A 27,785-nucleotide genomic window follows, 5' to 3' on the forward strand; every position below is an offset into this window, starting at 1 on the left:
AGGTAAGGAGAAACTTTAAAGATTACAATACAAATCAACGTAGAATGATCGCAAAAAAGTGAGACCGAACGATTGATCCAATTATTTTCTATACTGACAATGTTGTGTTGTTGATCAGGGATATTAAAACGCCTCATTAATTATGAAGACTATTTTAAGATGTTGAAATGATGTTATTTCAGGACATGGAATCATTCAACATAATCTTTTTTTTTTTTTAAAGATTGTAAGTAGGCTAGTCAAAGGTACCCCTAATTTTAATTCTTTACTTCATGAAGAAACATATAGCCCATTGGTTTGTGAGTCACGGCAGGCTGTTGTGCCAGTTTCCGAAGGGTGGAGAAGCGCGGTGTTCATGCAGTGATTGGTAAATAGCACAGCGCTCTATCGGGCCAATCCACATCTCAACATCATAAGTGTATACTCAGGGAGTGGTGAGCCTGCGTCATACTTTCAACTTTCCCTCTCACTCTCTTAATCTCGTTTTAGCCTAGTAAATAGTTTATTATCCGTTGACTAAGTGGGAAAATTCATTGGGAATGGTGCTACTGCAAAGCGGAACTTTTTGATGATACACACAACGCGGGTTATCTGCCAGGGAACAGAGATTATTCAACAAACAACTAAATGAATTTCGTGGATGTTTTATTTTAGCATAAAACTTCATCCAATATCACCCTCACGCTGTCCATCTTCCTTGAGAGGGGAGCACTTGGTGTCTGGATTTTCCGCAGCGCGCGGTATGTCTGAGGGCGCGCTCGTGTCAGCTCGAGACGATCCTTCACTCGCGAGACGAGATGAGACAGCAGGTGCTCGCGCTCAGCGCGCTGATGTGTTTCTGTCTACTCCAGCCAGTAACTTCACAAACTCTAGAAGGTATAAAAGTCTTAATTCTCTTATATAGATATAACTATTATTGTTAAAATGCCGTTATAAGATACACACTTATAGCCTATACCTAAATAATGTGAATTTCTGTTGAAAATGATCGTTGTCTCCCATAACAATTCTTCGTTTGAGTTTAAAAATTAACGTTTTGTTTGATTTTCTTGTCATGGTTTATGCCCCCTTAAAACCCCTGGGTTTATGCCCTTGTTCAGATTTCATGGGTTGTTTCACATTTAAACTATGTAATATAATGTAATCTTTACCTGGGTAGTTAAGCAGTAACACACATTAACTTTTTATTTAAGTACTAGCCAATGTATCTGTATAAAGGAAAGCAGGTGCTGTGACTGGCCACAAGTTTTTCACCAGTTTAAACGAGCTTTTTGCACTTAAATAGTCCTGTGGTGTGACAAATGGATTTTTAAAAGCACAAACTTTCCGTGTAGTCATTCAAACTTATGTAGAAATCATAATAGTGGCATATATAATGTTTTATATGAAGTTTACCATGTCACAGTGCAGGACACTGCTGTCACTGCTTGACGTCATCATGTCAAACACTCACTTGGACTTTCTAGACATCGCTGTTGACCACAACCCTAGATTAGAACTTAATTGTTCTTATAAGAATGGACAAGAGGGAATGATTTCAGAAGTGTGTGTGAGTGGGATGAGCTTAAACATTTCTAAAAAAATAGGGGAACATGTCTAACATAATGGCGACTATATGCTTTTACAGTAGGATTTTGATTATCTGATTATGCCATTAGCCAGACAACATATGAGGCGAAATAATCAGCCTATAATTATGCATACTTGTTGTAAATGACCCTCAACTATAACATGTGGCATAGTGGTGAGTCATGTTGACTTGATATATTTACTCTCTTGAAATGATTAAACCAGTTTCAACTTAAGCTTTAGGGCACAAATCTTTTATCCTCAGGAGCTCTTTTTTTTTTTCAGAGAACATTAGCTTCAAGCACTGTGAGTCCCCTGATAGCCAATCACTTATATTTGCCGCCAATCACACGTTACTCAGCTGAACAGAATAAGGTGTGGGACTATAGTGCCATATCATAAACCGCTCTTTAATAACTCCTTTACAGTCATGGCTCCAAAGTTCAGCCTCTTTTAAGCATACAAGAGGTTTGATAGGAAGGACTTTACTAAGTTAATGATCTAATCACCCTTTCCTTCCGGAGAGAAAAAAACGGAGAAGATTTTGAATGGAAGACATCTGCTCTGACCTAATAAAAGCGCAATATCCAATATTAAGATATTATTGATAGGTAAAGCCTGTTTGCTTTCAAAGAGAAATGCAACACTTCATTGAACAGATTTAAAAAGAAAAGACAGAAACCATGCATACTTCCATCCAACAGCCGAGCGTAAAGGCCTCAGATCTGGAGCAGTCTGTACTTGCAGAAGTTCACGTGAATAGGCGTGGATGTGTGTTTTGGAAGTTGTCTTTTTTTGTTTAACGTCGGCTCTTCTTTCAGTTTGACACTAGTACTAGTGTCATATCTTTCTCAGTGTGTCTACTAATCTATCTGTGCTTTCCCTCATGGGTTCTTCCACTCACCCTCTTTTTTCTGTCTCTTGTTCTGTCTGTCATGAGTGCCCAGTCCCCGCCCTGACTCTCTGTGAACTATCATTATGTGCTGCTGGATTCTATTGTATGTTCCATAGTGGCTTCTGCTCACTGTCTCTTATACTGTTGATTTAAGATTACTTGTGTGAATGGACTGGACTCCATAAATCCATACATTATTAGCATCCAAACATCATGTGTGTGTGTGTATTAATATGCACATGCTATCTAGACAATACCTGGCACAACAGCAAATATGTCATGTGGGTGTGTTCACCTTGCATGGCTGCATAGCCTTTTCTATAAGGGTGTTTCTCAGATTTCATTCCTCATTCATCATCACTGACTGCTGGACAGATAATAGGGATGCACTGATTAAAATTCTGGTCAGTACAATTATTACTCAATGTTATGGCAGGTAAATATTAAAAATGTCTTCTACTTTGTCTAAAAAATTATTTTATTCATTTTGTAATGCTTAAGTGAAATTAGGCATCACAATATTATAATGTACAATATGAAATATGGAAAGAATGGAATGACAAAAAAGGGATAGTATATAAAAAAGTGCTCTTAAAGGATTACATTTTTGCTGTAAACTTGCACTGTCCATTTAACCTCATAACACATTAAGTCTATTTTGACCTGGAAGCGAGAAATTAAAAACAATACTTTAGGAACCAAAATTTGGTTCAAGACTATATCATCAAATACATATCACTTAGATTTTTTTTATTATTATTAAGAGATATAACCTTTAATTTATTTTTTACTCCTTTTGCAATCTTGTCTTTTCTTTCTTTCTTTCTTTCTTTCTTTCTTTCTTTCTTTCTTTCTTTCTTTCTTTCTTTCTTTCTTTCTTTTTCTTTTTCTTTCTTCCTTCTTTTTTTACATCTATGAGATAAATTTGTCCCAAAAATACTTTTGTAAATTATATTGAGCCTTTTTACCATGTCTCACAAGCACTTTTGGGACTGAATTTTGTTGATAAGCATGAATATGCATGCAATTAATAAACCATTGCAGCACAAAAAAAAAAATCCTCTTTTTCATCTGAAAGTGAAAGTTTTTGCAAGTAAAATCAGGCTAATATATTTTGTTTGAAAACTTTCCAGAGTAATATTAATCTTGTTTTGATGTTGTTTTGTTAGAAAATCAGGTAGGCCTAACACTTTACAATGTTTCATTAGTTAACATTTGTTAACTACTTTAGTTAACATGAATTAAGAATGAACAATACTTCTACAGCATTTATTAATCATTCATTTCAACATTTTCTAATACATTATTAAAATCAAAAGTTGTATTTGTGAACATTAGTTAATGCACTGTAAACTAACGTGAACAAATAATGAACGATTGTATTTTTATTAACTAACATTAACAAAGATGAATAAATACTGTAACAAATTATTTGTTCATTGTTAGTTCATGTTAGTTTATACATTAGTTAGCCTAATGTTAACTAATGAAACCTTATTGTAAAGTGTTACTGAGAATCAATAAACCAGACCCGGGAATGCAAAAAATTGTATGCTGATTTTGAATGCATTATGTGGGTTAAAAGTAGCAAAAAAGTCCATTAAAATCTAAGAATATGCAGAAAAGTATGATAGTATAATAAAAAAATGTATAATAAATATAAATATCCACTGATATATTGTCTGATAACAAGCGTGGTTACAATAAAGTGTGCAAAGCCCTAGTTGTAACATGCAAAGTCAATATATAACTTATATTGCAGAAACTAGAAATAAAAGGGCCATGTTTATAGATATATTTATTGTGTTTACAGTGTTCATACGTGTTCAAATGTATTCATTATTAATGAATTATTCAAATTTTGCATTTGTTCTTTATCTAAGATAAAATTGCAGAATTTGCATACAGAATAGTGCAAACAGCAATCCATGTGACAGCACTTCCTGTAAGCAGCACATTTTTATGCGTTCCCAGAATAGATGCTGCCATAACTCGTCCCCTCCTGCTTCATTCCTCGGGAGTATCAGAAGCACAGTTCAGTGAGTTTGACTGCTGTTGTAAAGTCACTCAGTGGGATGGTTGTACACATTTCAGGATGCAGTAACATATAGACTAGAGCAATGTAAAGGACACCGGTCACACTTAGATTATGTCCCTATGCATCACCCTCACCCCTCCGGACTCCCCCTCCTCTTGATAGAGTACTACGCTCACACTCATCCTATTGTCTGGTTGTATGATCTCAGCCTAGCATACACACACACACAGTCAGTGTCAATCAGAGCTACACATTAACAGAGCCACACATTTATAGCTAAGTGACAATACTGTGCTTTGTTCATTAATAATGCCCCTCTAGATCTCATATCCAGATAGAGCCTTAGGCCTCAGACATGCAGCTGAGCATTACACTCTGCCAGTCTCGGGAATATACCGTTTAACCCCTCGCAAAATACGCCCACAATGCACACTAGGTTCTCTTGGCTCTCAGGCAGTTGCCAGCTCCCAAAGTTTAAAGATTTTTTTGTTCTTCCTGAGTGTTGTTTGCACACAACTAATATTTTACAGCAACACTATGATTAATGGGTTTATTGAATGCGATCGCAAGCAGGTTCACCAGCCAGAACTTGCTGTGTTTGTTTTACAATGTCATTTTCAAGTTCTCCTATGGTCTTAAAACCTATATTCAAAGTTAAACTCACGCCCCATTGAGATATTTGTGGCTGGCCCGTCCCACCTTTATAGGTTGATTTACACAACTCTGCTCTACAAAGGCAAAACACAGTACAGATTTTGTCTAAATGAAATGAAATTGGGTTTCTTAAGCCAGGTGAACACTGAAGAATTTATAATAGTCCTTCATGATTGTTGCTTGTCTGACTGTACAAACATGATTCCTGCTGTAAGCCATGTCACACTGTAGGATCTGTTTTCATTAAAGTCAGACCGTACGGCAGTCAAGACATGTTAAAAACAGACGCACACACGAAGAGTTTTACACCATCAATCCGTGACATGTTCAGTGACTGTGAGCTGCATTTACATGTGGGATAGAAATGGTGGCTAGCAAACAAAAACAATCTCTAGCTTTAATTTTGATCATGGCTTTTCTTGAAACGTAGATGTTTGTGGAGCAAGTGGTGGTTTATTGTTGTGTCATGTGGTTCTGCGCTCCTATTGGCACTATAGTCCCACACCTTATTGGTTATTGGTCAAACTAGCAATCAAAAACTTCATATTTTGGCCTAGGATCAACAAAATTTGTCTCAGACGACCAAATCGTGGCAAAAACCGCTTGCACCCGGCTTTAGGCCAGTTTTCAAACCTAGTGGGCCTCCTACCACTGTGTATTTGGATGTCTCACTCATCTAACACACCTGATTCAGCTCATTAATATAGACAGCAAAAACCCAAAATGGGTGTGTACGATTTGAGAGACGTCCAAAATGTGCAGTGGTAGGGAGTCCCCAGGACAGGGTTGAGAAGTACTGTCTTAGACTGTGGTCTGTTGTGTGACGTACAGGTTTGGCTCAAACATGCTCAGTTCCTGTGCTAGTTTGCTTTGCCTTTGTTGAGCAAAACTTATGCAACAGATTTTTACAGAAGGTGCTTTAACAACAACACAAACTTTACATTATGCAAATGTTTCCAGAATGTTCATATTACCAAGAAAACATAAGAAATTAATGTTTTTGTTATCATTAAAGCAACAAGAACATTAGGAAAACGTTCTTACAACATAAAACCATTAAAGGGGTGGTTCGGGATTTTTGACATCGGACCTCATTTTTAAGTCAGCCTGGTTGTTATTCATCAGTGGAGACATTTTTTTTTTTAAATTATCCAGTCCTTATATTTGGATAGTTAGCCGATGCTAGGCTAGCGCGAGTCAAGGGTAGATGTTAGCCAGCCATTAAAAACCGTTTTACCCACTCCACAGTGCACCAAACGCAAATCAATTATAACACTAGACTATCGATGCAAATGTACGTTGAGAGAATAATGTTAGAAATCAAACTTACCTTTCATCTCAATGATCCCAAAGGAACTAGTTTCTCAGCAGCTGCGGAATTTTAGTTTGCTCCAGTTAGTAATGCGGCAAAAAGTAAACACAGAAAAGAAGCGCACTACAGTGTGTGCAGTACATGTGTGTACCGGCTCACTCGGTTGCCTAGGTAATCAATATCACTCCGCTGCTGCTGTAGACAAGGCTTATGATTACAGGGAACAAATTATAACTAATGCAATGTGATGAAAGGTAACTTTGATTTCTAACATTATTCTCTCAACGGACATTTGCATCGATAGTCTAGTGTTATAATTGATTTGCGTTTGGTGCACTGTGGAGTGGGTAAAACGGTTTTTAATGGCTGGCTAACATCTACCCTTGACTCGCGCTAGCCTAGCATCGGCTAACTATCCAAATATAAGGACTGGATAATTTTTAAAAAAAAATGTCTCCACTGATGAATAACAACCAGGCTGACTTAAAAATGAGGTCCGACGTCAAAAATCCCGAACCACCCCTTTAAGGGCCGTTCACCAAAGATGATAACTATAAACTTAAAAAAATTGTAGTAATTCTATGAGAATAGATGTAATGATAATGAGAAAAACAATATTGTTGGAATCACTTTCAGAATTATATTTTCCAGTTAATGAACAATAAAAATATTGACAGCCAAACAGAATCCACTAGACCTTAAAAGAGCTTGAATATAATTATATTAAACAAAGCGGTATCCTGTGTTGGTGTGGACGCCAATATAGTTATCACTATAGTTATTCTTGGTGTGAACAGGCCTTCAGTTGGATGGTTTTTATTCTCAGTGTACTTCTTAAGACGCATTCTCTGTTCATTTTCAAACTGAAGTTGAGTTTTACTAAAAGTCTATTTGTACTGAATTTAACCTGAAATATTCTTGATATAACTAGAAGATTAGGTTTATTGTCATGTCTCACAAAACCAGGATCTCAAATCTGTATGCTACAATGCATCTTGGGTAATTTTGGATGCCACAGTATTATAGAGTGATACACAGAGTGTCAGTTAAGTAAGTGCATGCACACAAGTGCTCATGGTATACATGCATTGCAGTACACTCAAGGAAGACCCTTGAGTGTTTTAGAGGTGGGGTGAGTAATGGTGCCTTCACGTGCTATGGTAATTATAGTAAATACCAAAAGCCGACATGGAAAATGCACATGAACACCCCCTCATGTGGTATTTTCCACTGGGCAACTCGTAGAATATTTTGATGCACGAGTTGCTGAGATGAGATAACCTTTGACCTTTTCAAAATGGCGGAGAGCAACGCAAGAGTCGTGAATACTGTTAGCAGATAGTTTTTGTAGCCTATACAATGTTGTGTCATTAACAATTGTAATATAATGCGTTAACACTCAATTTTCAACTTCGCTGCAATTTCCTTGGTTCATATTTAATCATTTTATGTCGTTTTATTATTTTTTATTATTAATTATGGTTTAATCATCAGAAAGCACCACATTTACGTGTTTTTTTTTTTTTTTTTTTTAAGATAAAAAAGATACTCTACTGACACAGACCTTGCGGGTACTACATTACGACAACAAAAGCACTTGAACACAACACACTGGTAAATACCAGTTCACAAGTGGAAAATATCATCTTTTCCAGAGCACATGAAGGCAGCATAAGAGAGCAAGAGTGATTTCTCTATCAGTTGTCTCAGTCACCTCAGGCCACTAACCCTAGATTCCATCTCTGTCTGAAGCTGTTTCCCACTATTATGCTCGTCTCTTTTTAAGTCTGTTTAGGGACTTTCAGTTGTCTTGTACTACATCCTGACCTGCAGCATCTTGGTGACCTCTGACCTTGCCCTCATTATGTAAATGACCTTGTGGTGTGGCTGCTGCATGATGTCTTTGTGTGCGCTGTGAGTGGAAGCCTTGTGTGGAAGTGGCCACTTCAAAGGGACTATATATGTGTACAGAGGCCTCTGTGACTGTTCTTCTGCAGTCTCATACATTATTGCCATTTACAAATAGAGGGTCAAACAGATTATCAGCCTATATATTTGAACGGTATATCATAAAGAAGTGTTCCGGGTTATTTACTACTTAACATGTCTACGGGCAGCATATCTAGCATGCTGTTGATTACTCCAGGAAGTTTACTTTTCCCTTTGGTTTGTATAGGGAAAATGCATGAATATTAATATACTTGCACTTGGAAGTCATGCAGGCAAGTGAGCAGTAACATGAGTAAATGTTTAAAACACCCAGTATCAGACTACTTCATAAGCCAAAACTAAGGGCTGTGCTAAAACTAATCTTTGTAATAATATACAATTGAAAAATGTAAGAATTTTAAATGTTTTTGAAAAAAGTCTCTTATGCGCACCAAGGCTGCATTAATTTGATCAAAATACACTAAAACAGTAATATTGTGAAATAGGATTACAATTTCAATTAATTGTTTTGAATTTTCAGCATCATTACTCCAGTCTTCGGTGTCACATGATCCTTCAGAAATCATTCCAATAGGCTGATTTGCTGCTCAAGAAACATTTTCATGATCAAAAACACTTTTCAAAACATTTATTTGAAATAAATAAAAAACCCAAACTCTCTTTACTGTCACTTTACTGTCTGCTGAATAAAAAAAGACAATGAAGGTTGTGACTTTAAATTTATTTTCAGATGATCCACAAACTCATATACATTAGCCTACAACATAATTAGATGTAAGCAATCTCTTTCCCCACCAGTTTGCACAGGCACCAAGAATGCTCTGAGCTCCACTGGCACCCCTGCACAACACTACAACAACCTGAAGGAACGCTACACCGGATGTGAGATTGTCATGGGCAATCTTGAGATCACACAGATGGAGAATGACCTCGATTTTTCATTTCTTGGGGTAGGAGAATTTTTTATACATATATGAAATGGTTGATTTGGCTGTAACATTACTGTAACAACATTACGGATTACTGTAACATGCTTGTCTTGTGCTTCTCTTTCAGAGTATCCGAGAAGTCACAGGCTACATCCTCATTGCTATGAACCAGTTCCGTAGGTTGCCTCTGGACCAGCTCAGAGTGATTCGTGGTAGCAGCCTGTATGAGAAGGAATGGGCCCTCTCTGTCTTCCATAACTTTGAGAGTCACAGTGGCCTGGAAGATCTGGGGCTCACCAACCTTACAGGTGAGACGAGACTGTAAAAAAATGCAGCGTGCCACTGCAGAAACAGAAACCAAGTGATCAACAAAGTGTCCTGCCATTCATTGGTTGTGGATGGTTAGGACAAAAATCTCTTGGATTACAAATGCTTCCTTAGATAATTCCTTTCTGTGGAGCATTTATGATCTTGTAAAGCTACCTTCTCAAAACAAATGGATGTGACAGCAAGTAAATTTGACATCAGTGTTTTGCGGAATTGTGTAGGAGTATTTAGGAATCTGGCAGATTTGCATAGTGTAGCTCTGGCACACCCATTTCACTCAATAGAGCAAACTGATATACAGATAGGCCCTCAAAAGAGCTTGAGCCTGGAAAAAGTGTATCTGTGTGTTTTGTGGATCACATCATTCAAACTGCATATTTTATATAATTTGGCCTGTCCAGACTCATGTGAGATGTCAGAAAAGATGCATTGAAGGGGCACATACATACCCTGGTAATCCAGAGTTCTCGTGAGAGCACAAGTTGAATTTGCTCAGCGAGTTACTCTGGTGTCGAGTAATGATGCTCATTAAATATGCCCCTCGATCTGAGCTGCACCAATCACATCGGGTTATCTGATATAGGCGGGCCAGAGGCGAGCTAAACACATGACGACAGCGCTGTGACGTCGAAGTCATTAGTAAACATTGCAAGATGGCTATGGATGAATACCAGTTGTTTGAAACGGCTTTGGCCGCTACAATGAACGAGTTAGACTTGGCTTTTTATCTAAAAGAGGAACAGAAGATGCCGCTCGAATCGTTCCTTTGCAAGAAGGACGTTTTTGCTGTTTTGCCGACCGGATACAGCAAGAGTATAATCTACCAGTTAGCTCCGCTGGTAGCTAAGCGTATGGGGTTTATTGTTGTGATTGGTCGTAGTGTTATCCAGTTGCGTGCAGTGAGATTTTCAAATGCATGCTTGGTGCCGCCCCTCGAGCTGGGCGATTTTCATTAGTCGACGCCAGACCATTAATCTTTTAGATTTAGGTCTGGATTTCCAGGCTAGCACATACAGGGGTTGGACAATGAAACTAAAATACCTGGTTTTAGACCACAATCATTTATTAGTTAGGTGTAGTGCCTTTGTGATGCCAATACAGCATCAGTTCGTCTTGGGAATGACAGAAACAAGTCCTGCACAGTGGCTAGAGGGATTTTGAGCCATTTCTTTTCCAGAACCGTGGCCAGGTCACTGTGATGCTGGTGGAGGAAAACATTTTCTGATTTGCTCCTCCAAAATACCCCAAGGTGTCTAAAAAATATTTAGATCTGGTGACAGTGCAGGCCATGGCAGATGTTCAACTTCACTTTCATGTTCATCAAACCATTCTATCACAAGGTTTGCTGTGTGGACTGGTGCATTATCATGCTGGTACACAACCCCCTTCGGGGTTCAATGTTTGAACCATTGGGTGCACATCACTGATCCACCCGTGCTTCACTCTGGGCATGCAACTGTTCGGGTGTAGCTTCTCCACACCGTAACTGTACACGTGTGAGAGACAGTGAAGGTGAACTCATCAGAGAACAATACATGTTTCACATTGTCCACAGCCCAAGATTTGCACTGGTGGCACCATTGAAACCTTGTAACCAAAGGTTTGGCTATTGCAGCCCAACCATGAATATTGACTCTGTGTAGCTCCCGACAAACAGCTTTGGTGGAAACAGGTGAGTCAAGGCACGCATTTAATTCTGCAGTGAATTGGGCAGCTGTGTTTTTAATTTTTTTTAAAGATAAAAGGAGACAATCTGGAGACACAGGAGACAATCTGGGTTAGTACAAGGACATCCCTTTCAGACAGCTGCTTCTTTCGTCGACAGTTATTCCTGTTTGATGTGGTTTGTCCTACATGGTGGTTTGCTGACATTACCCTGGACATTCTGAGACATTTCCAAGAACTATAACAGCACCTCTTGATGGGAAACAGAAACTTGAAATTAACCTTAATGCTCAATACAGTGCAGCCAGCTTTATATATATATATGTATATATAACAGTTGTATATATATATATATCCCCCTCTATGTGTCCCCTGCAGAGATCTTGGAAGGTGGAGTACAGATTGTCCATAACAGGAACCTCAGTCATGCTCCATGGGTCAACTGGCAGGACATTGTCAGAGACAGTGATGCACACATCCAGATCCAGCACAATGGAGAAAAAGGTTTGTACATTCACACCCTTATTGGGTGGTTATAGATTGAGTGTGTGAGATAGATATGTGTCATTGAATTGTGTTTTATATTCATGTCCAGAAAATGTTTGAATCGTTTACTCACCCCCATGATGTCCCATCCCCATATTGTTGTCTTCCATCTTTAAAGCATAATAGGAGATCATATATAGATAGGTTATCTACCATATATAGAATGTGGATGATGATGATATGAAAGAAAAGTAGCATAAAAGACTTTTTCTGAAGCCTTTTTAAATCTTTTTTTTTTTTTTTTGAGGAACAGTCTCTTGAATATTGTAAAATGATCCACTGGAGGCAAGTGTAAATGAGAACCCAAGTGCAGTTTATTATAAACAAAACCAAACATGAAACAAAAGCATGGCATGGCATGGCATGGTAAGGTATGAAAACTCAAAACAAGACATGAATATATGAACAGGACTCACAACAGTGGTTACAGGAAACAATACTTGACAAAAACACATGGCAAACATGAGGGCTTAAATACACAGACTAATGACAAGGGACACCTGTGAACAATGATCAGACAATTAACAAATGACAAGACACATGGCAGGATCACATGACAAACAGGGAATCACATGACAGACATGAAGTATGACAAGACAATAGGCTTGTTCGACTTGCACCGATTGGTTTATGACATCAAAGTACCGCGAGAGCAATTCAAAAGCATAAGTAGCCATCTACTTTCTATTCGCTCTCGCGGTACTTTGATGTCATTTACCGATCGGTCTGTGCAGCGCCGGTTCAAGTCGAACAAGCCTACAGAAACATGACAAGAACAAACCCAAAATCGTGACAAATATATGTTCAAGAACCAATGGCATTTAGCACCAATGATTTCATTGTTTAAAAATGCTGTTTTGAAACAAAAGCACAAAATGAGTTTAAATGAGACAATACTGGGTTAGAAGACCCAAATAAGAATCTATAAATGATAACAAAGTGTGATTTCTTTTGTGAACTATTCCTTTGACTGCACTCATTTAGATATTTGACCTCTCTTTGTGTTCATAGGGTCATGTGATTCTGCATGCGGAGAATTCTGCTGGGGTCCACGTAAAGATCAGTGCCAGAAATGTAAGTAACTGAGATTAATTTCACATAAACCACTGTTCAAAAGTTTGGGGTTGGTTTAAATTGTTTAATGTTTTTGAAAGAAGTCTCTTATTCTCAACCAGGCTGCATTTATTTGAACAAAAATATATTAAAACTAATATTGTGAAAAAGTTTTGGAATATATTGGAAAAATATTTGGAAATTTCATTTTATTCCTGTGATGGAAAAAGCTGAATTTTCACATGATCCTTCAGAAATCATTCTAATATGCTGATTCAGTGACACATTTTAGAATAAGAATTTAAAACTAGAAAAAATGTAGCGCTCCAAACAGGAAAAAAGTCCCTTGTACTGCAGGTCCTTGTACTACAGGTGCGTAGAGCCAATGGTATATTGAAGAATAAACAAGAAGGGTGGCTGACCGCACACTGATCCACTCAAGACTGGAAAAGTCTACAAAAACATTTTGTTGCATCATAAATTGCATTGTGCAAAAAGTGCATAGTGCATGTGAGTTAAATACAAATAGACACCAGCAAGCAAACCTTTCAGCACATTGCTATTTTCAGTGCTCACTAAGCAAACAACATTCACCCTTTTTAAGCAGGTCAGCAATTAAGGACAATCAGCTGAATACAATTATCTCAGATAAACCTCAATTATCACGTAGAATTCCAAGCAAGTTCCATCTTGCACACATATAGCAGAATGTTTCAGATATACAGCTTCAAAGGATGATACAGCATTACAGACACAGCAAATATGAAAAAAAAAAAAGTATTGTGCAGCTAAAACATTTTGTTGAAACCGTGATTTTTTTGTAACATTTTAAATAACTGTCACTTTTACTGTCAATTTAATGCATCCTTGCTGAATAAAATTATTAAAATTAAAATTAATATTGTTTGAATAATTTAATAACTTTCTTTTAGTCATACACAATGAAACGGAGGTATTTTGTCTGTGTGTGTGTGTTTCAGTGACAAAAACAGTGTGTGCACCTCAGTGTCATGGCCACTGTTTTGGGACCAACCCTAATGAGTGCTGCCACACAGAGTGTGCTGGAGGCTGCATTGGACCAAAGGACACAGACTGCTTTGTGAGTACTAGCACTATTGTCATAATGCTCTCATTGCATTGCTCAAGATCTGTCACATCTATTGTAAGAAACAAATACAATGAAAACAAAACAAAGCATTGTAACAAACTTTAACTCTCAATACTTTTTCAAAAAGGCATGTCGGCATGTCAATCACTCAGGCTCTTGCGTCCCTCACTGCCCTTGGCCTCTGGTGTATAACCGGCAGACCTTTCAGCTGGAGCCAAACTCTGAAGCCATGTATCAGTTTGGTTCGATCTGCGTACCCAAATGCCCCGGTGAGTTACGAGCCACCACACCCGGTTTATCACAGAGAAGGCCTTCACTAAAGCATGAGCCAGAAAATAAATAGTTTCTGGGGAATGGTGGCTTGGTGGATAAATATCTAGGTATGTAATTCAAAGATAACTGTTTTTTAACTTGGAAGAACTGATGTATGGTCTAGTAAATTATTGTTAATGAAATAATAATGAACTATTGAAGCATTCAGTGAGAGCTTTGGGTGACATGCCTCATTGACAGTGCATCAGAACTGCATTGACGTATCCATGGAAGACCACAAACAACAACGTTAAACATAACACAAGTTTAAACAAATGCCAGATTTGAATCGTGCTACACCACTCCCCTTACTGTGTTTTACTTATAGATTAAATTTGAATCCACAATTAACACTCGCCAAACACCACTTGCGTTGGCGTTGGAAAGTAAATAAAACACAGGATAGTTGGCTGTTGACATTTTTAGGAATTTCAACCTAATACATGGTTCTAAACCACAATGTATGATTGTTAGACTATGATTGCTAAATCTGACTTAAGCAATATGTGACCTTGGATCACAAAACCAGTCACAAGTCGCACGGGTATATTTGTGGCAATAGCCAACAATACACTGCATGGGTCAATCGTACCAATCGGGTACCAAAAATCATTAGGACATTAAGTAAAGATCATGTTCCATGAAAATATTTTGTACATTTCCTACCCTAAAGATATAAAACTTTTATTTTTGTGGGTGAATGCAGCACAATCGTGAACATAAATGGACAACTTTAAAGGCGATTTTCTCAATGTTTAGATTTTTTTGCAAGCTAAAAATATAAACAACTACATTATTATGTTGATATCCTATATTTTTACAATAAAACTTATGACAAACATGTCTTCTAATGTCCTCAGTTGTTGCGTATACCGAGCTGCATCGAACACATTTGTAAGTTACTTTCCTTGAACCCATTGTGCGAGTTCACTTTAATGCCGCGTGCTTTATATACATGTTGCTGCTGATTGGACTGCAGTTCTGACACACCCACCAAACAAGAGAAAACGTATCTCAAACCCCGTTGCACACCGTTTTCAGGAAACATGACGTTCAACCCGGAAACCGTAGCAAAACGTTGCGCACCGTTTTGAACTTGAACGTGCCCCAGGACAGGTTTGGGAACCACTGATGTATATTATGTATACATATCAATTTAAAAAAAAAATTGACCCATGTGACTGGTTTTGTGGTCCAGGGTCACATATGAACCAATCAAATCAGAGATACAGGAATACTAGTGAAGAAAACAGACTAAAAGTTTCCCTTTTCACTAAAAGTATATCTAGAAAGACACCGAAACAAAAACAGAAATAACCACTAAATAATTCCTTTAGAAATTAAATAATTATTTAAAAAATAAATGTTTTTATAATATTATTTTTTTTTATATAGAAATGTTATTGATATTTATGTTTTTATGTGACTTAAAGGGGCTATATGCAACTGTTTCCCCAAAATAAACGTAACAATAGCCTTTTTATTTGACCATGTATGACTCAAACATCTCCTGATGAGCATACTGACACCTTGTCAGCTCACAGTGGGTGCACCTATAAGCCTGTATCCTATTTTTCCTATTTTCTGTCGGGTCGGATTTTTCGCGCGCTGTCTGCGGATGTGACGTCAAGCGCGTTCATGTTAAACGTTTCAGATCACTCTGCCACCACCGCTAGTCAGCAAACAAACTTAGTTTCTCAAACAATATATGTATTTGACTGTTCTTACCTCTGTAAACATAATGTTGACTTCTTTGCAGCGGATGACTTGTGAAGTGTGCATGTACGAGAGCGAGCAGAAAGGAAGAGCCGTTCTGTTTTTTGGCCACAGGTGTCAGTCGCGAGTTTAAATTTCAGAAAAAAGCATATAGCCCCTTTAAGCAAGAGAGCAAAGGAAATCAGTTACCAGAAGTCTACCAAAGGCCACCGAAACGAAAAACATGAATAACAATAAATTATTACTTCTAAAAATAATACAAAATTAAATAATTCCTTTTTTTTTTTTTTTTTTGAGAAATACAAAATACACTTTCATGGCAGGCGGCTCTTCTTTAGGAACTATGCCTATATTATGTATCTGTAATAATGGTAGTCTACAAAGCACATTAATGGTTAGTCACACACACAAAAAGAGAATATTGTAACTCTCTTAAGACACATAATAATGAGTGCAGCATGTAGAATGGGTGACCTTTCCTCTTATTTTTTTCTTCAGCACACTTTATTGTGGATGGCAGTGCATGTGTGAGCAGTTGCCCTCCTGGTAAAACAGAAAAAGAGAAAAATGGCATTAAACAGTGTGAACTTTGCATTGGCTTGTGTCCCAAAGGTAAAGTGCCCATCCAACCATTTTAATTTACTGGATTATAGCAGATGCATGCATTGAACTCAATGTGCTTAAGAGTCTTGAGTAAAGAAAATGAATCTGTTGTCATGTGACCCCTCATATTTTTTCTCTTTCTCTCTTTAGTATGTGAGGGAACGGGAGCCAATCATAGACAAACAGTGGACTCCAGTAACATAGACAGCTTTATTAACTGTACCAAGATCCAAGGAAGTCTACATTTTCTGATCTTGGGTATCAAAGGGTAAGACACACACAAACACACTTTGATAAGCTCTCTCAGACCTGAACAACACTGTACCATAAACAGTCTGTCCTATATTCCAGACCTTTCCCCTGTAATGTCATCGAAGGTTTTAATTAGGTCTTTACACGTGATTCATGGGCTATTTCTCATGAAGACTCCAGCTCAGATTCTTTCACTGCCTTCCACAGGTTATTAATTAATGAATAAACAGAGAGCAGATTGATGAGTGCCCACAGAGAGTCCATTACTGAGATTGTTTATGCTAATATCTGCACTGTTCTATTCCGCAGAGACGTCTATCATAACATACCACCTCTGGAGCCTGAAAAGCTCAAAGTATTTAACACTGTCAGAGAAATTACTGGTATGATACTTTACTTTAGGCATACCCTGATTGCTCTCTGTTTGTGTTCTTGTTGCTGTAGTTTTTGGTACGTCATTCCGTCTCATGTTCAGACTCAGTGTGCGTGTGTGTGATTTGTAGGCATTTTGAACATTCAGTCTTGGCCCGATGAACTCAGCGATCTGTCTGTTTTCTCCAGTCTCACTACCATTCAAGGAAGATCTCTGCACAAGTAAGACTGAGTGTGTGTAGGTGTGTGTGAGAGTGTTTTATGTGTGTTTGCATGGTCTAATGTTAACTTTTTGCAACATACGTAAATGGGTGAACTGACGTAATGGAAATGCAAATTCAAATTGCATTATTGTTATTCCAGAAAAACTTTTTCTTCTTTTACTTTGATATTTGATACACAAAAGGTTGGGGTTAATAAAATTGCTTAATGTATTTGATCAAAAATACAGAGTCAGAGTTCAGAGTCAATAGCCTTGTGGGCAGCGACATGTAGTGCGGTTGTGTGTTGTTGTTTACTTTTATTATGCGCATGGAGACATTTTATTTCAGTGAGTTTCAACATGCATTCACACACACACAAAAAAGCAACGTACACAAATATGAAAATCACGCAGTATAAAAATCTCAAAATCAAAAAGACAAAATAATCCCCCCTGACTCATCACTGAGACCCGCACAGTAAATTCTACAAAAATACTATTTAATTTAAGCATTTTACTGCCTGTGGCAAAAGGGATTGTGTCCCCCATTTTTAAAAAATAACTTAAATCTCCAACCCGAAGGTAATAGCTGTTTATTACCTATATTAGCTATTACCTTCGGGTTGGAGATTTTAAATGCCAGGTTTTTTTTTGTATGTGTTTTTTTCATTAAACCGTTGATGCCTATGGTCTGATATAATTTTCATGGCTTTGTTGTGCTTCAGATGACCTGAGTTTGAGTCCCGACTTAGTTTGAGTTTGAGTCCCGGCTCAATAAAAGTATTCATTTATTAATTTTTAACCTGTGTGTGTGTTTGAATAATCAGTCATTATTTTGTGTGTCATATTCCAGTCACATCCTGTTTTTTATTTCCTTTAAATGTTTGTCTCTCCACTAAGTGTTTTATTGCTTTTTATTCCTGCAGTGTTTAACATTGTGCATGCGTCTCACCATTGTTTTTTGTTTTCCCTGTGTTTTGTATGTTACTCCCCTCATTCTCCACATGTGCTTATGTCTGTCCTGCAGCCCTAAGAGGTATGTACTCCCTGCAACCCATCTAAAAACCGGTATTTCTGTATCGCCAAATCTCTCTCAATCACATGTGCAAACATTGTCTTTTTTCCTGCTGTGGGTGCCAAGTAATGACAACAATCTTCCTGATGAGTTGTGAAATGTTTCTGTTAGGATAACAGGGGCATGTATGAGCACATATTCAAACTGGCATGAGATGAGGGTCATGAATGGTTCATGTGCTTTCATTTGTGATCTGGCACTGGGAGCCGCCTGTGGTGTGCTCAGGGGAAATCACTGTGGATCTGTCCCTTCTTTCGGTCATTCTCCCTTTATGCTCCAATTTCTCATTCATTTCATCCTCTCCATTAGGCCCTTCTCTTTGTTGGTGATGAAGATTCCCTCTCTCACATCTCTGGGACTGTATTCCTTGCGTGAGATCAGCGATGGCAGTGTATACATCACTCAAAATATAAACCTGTGTTATCACCACACTGTCGACTGGAGTCAGATCTTCACCGGTAACCGCCGGCAGCGTAGACGTAATAACAATGACATCAAGGACAACAAACCCCAGACCCAGTGTGGTCAGTTAAGTTCCTCCCTAACCGCAGAATGTGTGCTGTCTTTTTCACTTATGTTATGATGTTGTCGTCCATTGTTAACATGCATGTCTTTGCATTTCGTGTAAACAGAGGAAGAGGGCCATATTTGTGACCCGTTGTGCTCAGACGCAGGATGCTGGGGCCCGGGGCCTGAGCAATGTTTGTCATGCAGGAACCACAGTCGGCACGGTACCTGTGTATCTCACTGCAATCTCTACTCCGGGTCAGTGTGCTTGGTAGATTTGTTTTATTTTTATATATTTCTAAGTTTATTGAAAGTTGGTTCAGTGTATGAAGGACTGTGTGTGTCCACAGAGAGCCACGGGAGTTTAAAGCATCTAATGGAGAGTGCCTTGCTTGTCACCCTGAGTGTCTGCCCCAAAATGGGAAACAAACATGCCAAGGAGAAGTATGCAACTTCAAACTTTTCTTTCTTTTGTTATGATTTTGCTACCCATGGGGGCTTAAATAAGTGTTGGTATTAACTAAAACTAAAACGATTGAAAATCAAATGAGAAACTTCAACTTAAAAAACGTTTTAACTTCCATTTAAGTTGAAGTACTAAAATGACTAAAGCTAAAACTGAAATAAAAATAAAAAAGCTTTATTAAAAGAACAAAATGAATAAAAATGACAAAAGCACAATAAAATTACTTACACTAAAAGTAAAATAAAAGCTCATTCAAAATATTAATAAATGCTATCTTAATGTATACATAAAACTTAAATAACAATGGCCCAAAATTTACATTAAATATTTATTTCAGAAATAATTAAATTTCCATAATTTGTTTAAATTCAATTCAGTTCAATTATAGACTGCTTTTTTTTTTTTAATTGATTTTTTCTCTTTTTATAGAGAATTTTTAGATTCTCTCTTTTTTGGGGGGTCACATTTGAAGCCACATAGCTTTCTCATGCATTTTTTCTATCGGTCTGGGAAACCATTTTAGGCATGTAGACTTTTAAACACGTTTCTGTTCCTGTGCACAAGTCACATCCTCGCTTTTGTATTCTGTCAAATAACACAGTCTGTGTGTCCTTTGAAATAGTTCAGATTTTTCCCTACTTAGATCAGCTGTTCTAGTGATTTGTTTTACTTCAACTTTATGGTATCCAAGTCTTTGTTTTTACCGGTGCCTATTTGACACATTTTTAATCAACCTCTCACATCTTTCTTACTGTGTATGATAGTGCTAAAGGGTGTTATGATAATGATGTGAACAACTCTTTTACGGTAAAAAAAAATAAAATCCAACCCACGCACTCTCTGTGTAATGTCAGGTTGATTACAGTAACTTGCCAGACAGGCTTTGCTGGATCTTTGCTTCAGATCGGTTCATTGTGCAATACATCACTATACAGTGACTTAATAAAGAAATTCATGTGAACTGTTTGTCCTAGTGCAGGTGCTTAGTGACAGGAATATTTGTTTTATTAATATATAACTTCTCTGTGCATCAGGGTGCTGATCAGTGTGTAGCATGTTTAAACCTGATGGATGGCCCACATTGCGTTTCTACTTGTCCTAATGGAGTGAATGGGGAAAAGGGCCAGACCATATTTAAGTACCCTAATGCAACAAGTCATTGTGAGCTATGCCACCTCAACTGCACAAGAGGGTAAGTCCAATTGAGAGAGTTTGCTGAAAACACTGTGTATTGGATTGTGAATGTGTTCCTTTGTTGTATGTGTCCCCTCACCAGATGCACAGGCCCTGCGCTCAGAAACTGTGTAGATCATGACAGACTTGTGAACAGGTTTGTAGCACCATCTTCTGGTTACAATTAGAAAGTACAAACATTTTCAGATATACACGTCAAAAGTTTTCCTTCACCAAGCATTTTCCTCTCAGCTCTCAGATCGCAGTTATAGCAGTTGCTGTATTTGCTGGCATCATTGTGCTCTTGGCACTGTTTGTGCTTGGCATGCTGTATCACAGAGGTCTGGCAATCCGTCGTAAAAGAGCTCTGAGGAGGTACCTTGAGAGCGCTGAGGTAAGTAATTTGGTCTCTTTGAATATAATGCTTTTTACTTAACCTATATGTAATTAAAGAAAATAAGGTTCATTGCATTTTTAATACAATGATCGGATGGATACACACTACCGTTCAAAAGTTCGGGGTCAGTAAGATTTTTTAAAAGAAATGAATGCTTTTATTCAGCAAGAACCTGTTAAATTGATCAAAAGTGACAAATAAGTTCAAATGAATGCTAGGGTTTTTTTTAGGATTGACTTCCTTTTTAAAATGCATTGCTGTTTCCACAAAACATATGAAACAATACAACTGTTTTCAGCATTTACAATAATAATTCTTGAGCACCAAATCAGCAAATTAGAATGATTTTTGAAGGATCATGTGACACTGAATACTAATGACTCCTGAAAAATCAGCTTTACCATAACAGGAAGAAATTAAAATAAAAAATAGTTATTATAAATTGTTATAATGTAATCATATTTCTCAATATTACTGTTTTTACTGTATTTTTAATCAAATAAATGCAGCCTTGAGCATAAGAGACTTCTTTTAAAAACATTAAAAAATCTTAATGACCCCAAACTTTTGAACGGTAGTGTATATAGCAAAGCGAAGACCCTTTTAAAGGCATCACAAATGTAGAGTCTAGTGATACAGATTAATATAACATTGCATGCGGAGAGTAACTAAATAAACGGTGGCATCTGAAAGTGACATTCAGACATTTTTAACTGTGTCATAACTGTGTGTTATTGGCCACTGTACTTCCTTGGCTATCAATATTATATAATGCGCATTTCCTCCTGCCTCCACACAGAGCATTGAGCCGCTGGATCCTGGAGAGAAGGGGACAAAAGTGCATGCTCGCATCCTAAAACCACAAGAGCTGCGAAAGGGCAAACTTCTGGGCTACGGAGTCTTTGGCACTGTGAATAAGGTTGGAATGCCTCTCACATTTAAGTTTGCCTGTGGTCAATTCAATCCTGAACTGAGTTACCTGTTCTCTGGACCGTGATTAAGCTTAAGTGACTTATCCTCAGGGTTTCTGGATCCCTGAAGGAGACTCTGTAAAAATCCCTGTGGCAATAAAGACCATCCAAGACCGCAGTGGCCGGCAGACCTTCCCGGAAATTACTGATGTGAGACATCAGCTTGCACTAAAGGTACACTCATACATGCATTGCTTCATGCCTTCATACTTATTTTTCACCTGTCCACAGCACATGCTTGCAATGGGAAGCCTGGATCACCCGTATATAGTGCGTCTCCTTGGGATCTGCCCAGGGACAAGTTTGCAGCTGGTCACCCAGCTCAGTCCTCAGGGATCCTTACTGCAACACCTTCGCCAAAACAAAGACAGCCTGGACCCCCAGCGTCTGCTCAACTGGTGTGTGCAGATCGCAAAGGTGAGATGAGAAGAGTATGTTCTGAAGGGCCCTGATAAATTCTTTACAAATGGTCTTTACATAAAGCTCTTCGGTGCAAAATTATTATACACAACATCTGTATGTATCTTTAGGGCATGTATTATCTGGAGGAGCACTGCATAGCACATAGGAACCTTGCTGCACGCAACGTGCTATTCAAGAGTGACTACATGGTACAGATCTCAGACTTTGGGGTTGCGGACCTGCTCTATCCAGATGATAAGAAATATGTGTACAGTGAGCACAAGGTAATATACAGATAAGATACACTACCGTAGAGTTTTTGGTTTTGAAAGAAGCCTCTTATGCTCACCAAGGCTGCATTTATTTGATAAAAATACAGTAAAAACAGTATTATTGAGAAATATTACTACAATTTAAAAATAACTGTTTTCTATTAAATTTTTGTGGAAACCTTGATACTTTTTTCAGGATTCTTTGATCAATATAGAAATTTCGAAAGAGCAACATTTCACTTTTGATCAATTTAATGCATCCTTTCTGAATAAAAATATTAATTTCCTTCAAAAAAATATTACTGGCCCCAAACTTTTCAATGTTTGTCTATATATTTTTAAATATAAATAAAATGAATATAAAATGATGTATATGAGAAATAAGTTTACTAAAAAGGCATCATCTGTTGAGGTTGCTGATGAAATGGCCTCTTTTTTTTCAGACGCCAATTAAATGGATGGCATTAGAGAGTATCCTCTTCAGAAGATACACTCATCAGAGTGATGTGTGGAGCTATGGTGAGTCTCAGTACTGTTGAATATCAGTTTTAGTTGTTTAGAAGTTTATCTGAGTGAATGCTCTTCTTATTTATTCCAGGTGTGACTGTATGGGAGATGATGTCATATGGAGCAGAGCCATACGCAAATATGCATCCTCATGATGTGCCAGGTTTACTGGAGAAAGGAGAGCGGCTGGCTCAACCACAGATCTGCACCATAGATGTCTACATGGTCATGGTCAAGTGTAAGGCGGATGCTAGATGCATTTGGGCAATGATTTAAAACATTGAAGGTCCTTATAAACACTTTTTATTTCCCTAGGCTGGATGATTGATGAGAATGTAAGGCCTACATTTAAAGAACTGGCCAATGAATTTACAAGAATGGCAAGGGATCCACCACGATACCTTGTGGTGAAAGTAAGAAACCCAGATTTTCTTTGCAAGTAGTCAAATATAGACACTAGAAATCAGTTTGTGACTGATTTCATTGATTTCTGTGCCATAATGTAGCCTGCTCAGAATTGCACTGGCTCAGAGGAAAGCCACCAACGTGTCAAAGGCACACATTTAGAGGCAGACTTGGAGAAAGATGATGATGATGAGGTATTGCAGGATGGCTTTGCTACTCCTCCCCTCCAGCTGTCACCAACTAGAAGTCATTCTCGCCTCCGTATGGCCTCCTACAGGGTGAGATTTCCAACGTTTCTACCATGTTTACACTATCATTCAAAAGTTTGGGGTTGGTAAGATTTTTTAAATATGTTTTTGAAAGTCTGCATTTGTTTAATCAAAATACAGTAAAACTTTAATGTGAAAATGTTCTAATATTGTTTTCTATATTAGTATATTTAAAATTTAGATTTATTCCTGTGATGGCAAAGCAGGATATCTAGTAGCCATTACTCCAGTCTTTAGTGTCACATGATCCTTCAATAATTATTGCTGATTTAGTGCTCAAGAAACTTTTTTTTTTTTAATCAATGTTGAAAAGTTTAGCTGCTTAATATTTTTGTAGAAACTGACATAATTTTTTTCATGATTATTTGAGGAATAGACAGTTCAAAAGAACAGCATTAATTTGAAATATAAATATTTTGTGACATTATAAATGTCTTTACTTTTTAATCCATTTCTGCTAAAAAAAAACAAAAAAAAAAACAATTGTACTGACCCTAAAACTTTGAATGGTAGTATATGTTTGTTATTCTTGTCTGAATAGAACTAATAGTAATAAAGTAGCATGTCCTGGGTATAAATAGAAACTGCACAATGATCATCTTCTCACTCTCTCTCTCTTTTTCTCATTAGGGCACCTCAGAACACACAACAACTATAGGTTATCTCCCTATGACCCCTGGCCCAGGGGACGACCCTAGACAGGTCAGCTTATATATCATGTCATCTATCATGTTGACTTTGACTACAAGCTTTCATCTTAAATAACTGTTTTTTTATATCACAGTATGGACATGCATTAGATCAGGAGTTTTCAAACATTTTGATGCCAAGATACCCCTTTCCTAAAATATAAAGGCAGCCATATATATTTTCTTGTATAAAGACCCATTTATACTGTTAAATAATAGTACAAAATTGCATAATAGGCTTTTATATTACTTGTATTATGAAATATTATTTATTTCTGTCATAGCTTGTTACTGTACTGGAGCAGAATAATTTATCTATATAATTTATGTCCAACACAATATTCAAATATTCAATATTTCCAGTATTTCTCCTGCAATAATGACTAAATGATTTCAGTTTACATCTTGATTGTGTTTTAATTTAGATTGTTATTTTAATATATTAATAATTGATTATTTGTTTTTTTTGCTATGTATATCTATATATTATAGTATTTGTATGTATGTGTATTAAATGTTGTCTATATATGTGAAGCATCACAATAGATGGAACTAACTGCCCCCAGGGATTAATAAAGCTCTAAAATAATAATAATAAACAGTCCTAAAAACTTTTTCTGTGGACCCTTATTTAAAAAAATGCATTATTTCACAAATAAATACAGAATGTGAAATAATATACTTGCGTTGTTTCCACCCAGATGAGAGCCCAGAGGAGGAAGACTGGCTCAGTGAGGACAGATTCAGAGTGCTCAGAGGGCAGGGGGACCATGGTGGACATTGAAATGGCTGAACTTACTTCTCAAACAGGTAGTCTTCGCAGAGGTCGTAGTCGCATGGACAGCGCCTACATGTCCAACGGCGTGTCTGTGGCGTCAGATCCGTTCTCCCCAGGTCTGGAGGGCGTAGATGAGGACCATTATGGATACGTGCTGCCCACGGAGAGAGGTAAAACAATATTGACCTCCAATGTATTACTTGCCGTGTACACACTGTAAAGTTTCAGGAGTGACAACTGCATTAAATACATGAGTGAATTCCCTAAATTATCGTTCTGTGTGTGTACGGAATACGACTAACTCCTGAAATTGCTATGATTGACACTGTGGTAACCATAGCAACATTCTGGCGTCTCGTGTGTTTGGTATCCGCTATTTTTGATCAAAGTAATATTACAGCGACCAAAGACTCGTTCTGTTCTGCAATTTTAAGAGCAGCGTTGTGATTTGTTTATGCTTGGAAGGCTGCTTTGCAGTGCTCTCTTTTGCTGTGTTGCCATGCCCACTTATTATAAGCGTTTTTGGGCTAATTGTATGAGCTTTGCTCATAAATTGATAAAGTTTATGGAGTTATTACAGTGGACATATGTGGGTTGCAATATTTTGGTCTTTTTTCAATATAAAGCATTTGGATTTATTTCAGTTTATTATGGGCTTGTTCTTGATTGCAGTTTTTTTCTAGCAAGATCTAAAAACACAAATGAGTCAAGGCTTGTACCTCTTTTCCTGTGATTTCTTGCACTATGCATACAAAAGTGAGACAAATACATGTGATGCTGTTGTCTCTTCTGTAAATTACTGAACTGGGTGTTACAGAATTAAGCACTAAAAGGTGAAATGACATCCGACTTTAGCTGCAGTGTGTACGTGGTTTTTGGGACTCAACTGTGTGCATTTTTATGACGCATATTTTCTCATTTAGATTCCAGAAGCACTATTTCTCATAGAAGGATATCCAGTAACTCCAAGAGTGCTCTCTCGACACCGAAAACAGACACCACACAAGAGTACGAGCTAATGAACAAAGAGCCCCCTCGACTTTCTCCTTCAGCTACAGATAGCGCTGACGCTTCGTCTGCACCGAACAAACCATCTTCCCCTGCTTCTCCTTACACATGCAACATTTTACCACAGAAGAGAGACACTGACTTGACACAAACCGAACAGTCAGATAAGGCCACTAGTCCCCCTGAAGAGGACAGTCTGGAGTCTGGTGCTGCTGCTTGTGAATACGGTCTGGATGAAACAGTAACATGTACTGGCGGGAGTCAATCTGAGATCAGCGCTGTCGAGGAAGAACCCTCAGAGGAACGGCAGCCACAAGAAGCGGTGGTTGAGTATGAATACATGGACATACGTGCAGACATACACCAGCAAAACGTAGCAGGGGAGAGCACAGCGAGCAGTCCGGATGAGGTGGAGAGTGGCGTCAAAGAAGCAATTTACCAAAATGTAAGCAATCTGCCAAGGTTGACTTCAAGACATGAGGATTCTGATTGCACTACACAGCGCAGTGAATATGTGGACATGGAGGCATCTGAGAGAACTGGCTCTGAGGATGGGGATCAGGCTGATTATCAGAACATTCCGCTAAATGGAAGGCCTGTTGTGGGAGAGGAGTCACAAAAGCCTGGTCTCAGGTCCTTCATAAAAGTGTGTACTGGAGTGGAGGCGCAAAACACTTCATTTGACAACCCAGACTACTGGCACAGCAGATTATTCCACAAGCAGGACGCTGTATGCACGTAATTATTGACCTCTACTCACTAACAGAAACAATGTGATGGATGAACGATGGAAACTGAATGGACTGGGATAACCAGGATGTTTCTAAGGATGTATATCTACCATGTGTTCAGTATTTGAACACATGAATTTATGCCAATGTGCCAACAAAATAAACTTTATAATAGTATGAAATGTCTTGTTGAAGATTGGCCTACCTCTATTTGTTTGTCTCTGAAGTCCAACCCCTGTGGTTCTGTATACAGATTAATGGTTTTTTTTAAGACGATGATTTTTGTTTACTCAATGAGGAACCGTTCTTTTTGGAAAAATACTGTTGTATAAATTGTATATTGATTTTCTCAATAAATAAAGTAATTTTCATTTGATTACTTACATTTATTGTCTCCCATAGTTAATTGTTCACATTATTATACGTAAAGATTTTGCTATCACCAATGTCAAACCAGCGTAGGTCATTTTATTTGAAAATATTTTTCATTAAAAAATGAAAGTCACTTTATTTAAAAATGACACCACAAAACAGTTTTCACTCAGAAATTAGAAATCAGCTATTAATTTCACAAATAATTACAATGAATGAAGTAACACTGAATTGAACGTACAATTTTGTAGTAGAATGAC

At 37.7% G+C, this 27,785-nt stretch overlaps 1 protein-coding gene across 1 annotated transcript; it reads left to right on the top strand.

The window, feature by feature from the left end:
• The first annotated feature begins 399 nt into the window (after positions 1–399).
• On the top strand, positions 400–27,539 carry erbb3b (erb-b2 receptor tyrosine kinase 3b). The gene is made up of 28 exons (XM_081386060.1): positions 400–876; positions 9,217–9,368; positions 9,475–9,655; positions 11,718–11,843; positions 12,897–12,959; positions 13,919–14,037; positions 14,174–14,315; positions 16,573–16,686; positions 16,828–16,945; positions 17,239–17,312; positions 17,433–17,523; positions 18,888–19,102; positions 19,211–19,343; positions 19,436–19,529; positions 20,586–20,743; positions 20,828–20,881; positions 20,977–21,118; positions 21,921–22,040; positions 22,144–22,242; positions 22,324–22,509; positions 22,623–22,778; positions 23,210–23,285; positions 23,365–23,511; positions 23,589–23,686; positions 23,780–23,956; positions 24,578–24,649; positions 25,338–25,584; positions 26,338–27,539. Exons 1-28 carry the CDS (start codon positions 798–800, stop codon positions 27,162–27,164), a joined length of 4,260 nt encoding a protein of 1,419 aa, XP_081242186.1. The 5' UTR covers positions 400–797; the 3' UTR covers positions 27,165–27,539.
• The last annotated feature ends 246 nt before the right edge of the window (positions 27,540–27,785 follow it).

Source organism: Scardinius erythrophthalmus, assembly GCF_964197995.2.
Source record: "Scardinius erythrophthalmus genome assembly, chromosome: 15".
Classification (NCBI taxonomy): Eukaryota; Metazoa; Chordata; class Actinopteri; order Cypriniformes; family Leuciscidae; genus Scardinius; species Scardinius erythrophthalmus.

Excerpts from the sequence above, each read along its gene's own strand:
- erbb3b (XM_081386060.1), top strand. The coding sequence starts at position 798 with ATGAGACAGCAGGTGCTCGCGCTCAGCGCGCTGATGTGTTTCTGTCTA. Across the intron at positions 16,946-17,238 it reads CTGATCTTGGGTATCAAAGG|AGACGTCTATCATAACATAC; the intron begins GTAAGACACACA and ends TCTATTCCGCAG. Across the intron at positions 25,585-26,337 it reads CGTGCTGCCCACGGAGAGAG|ATTCCAGAAGCACTATTTCT; the intron begins GTAAAACAATAT and ends TTTCTCATTTAG.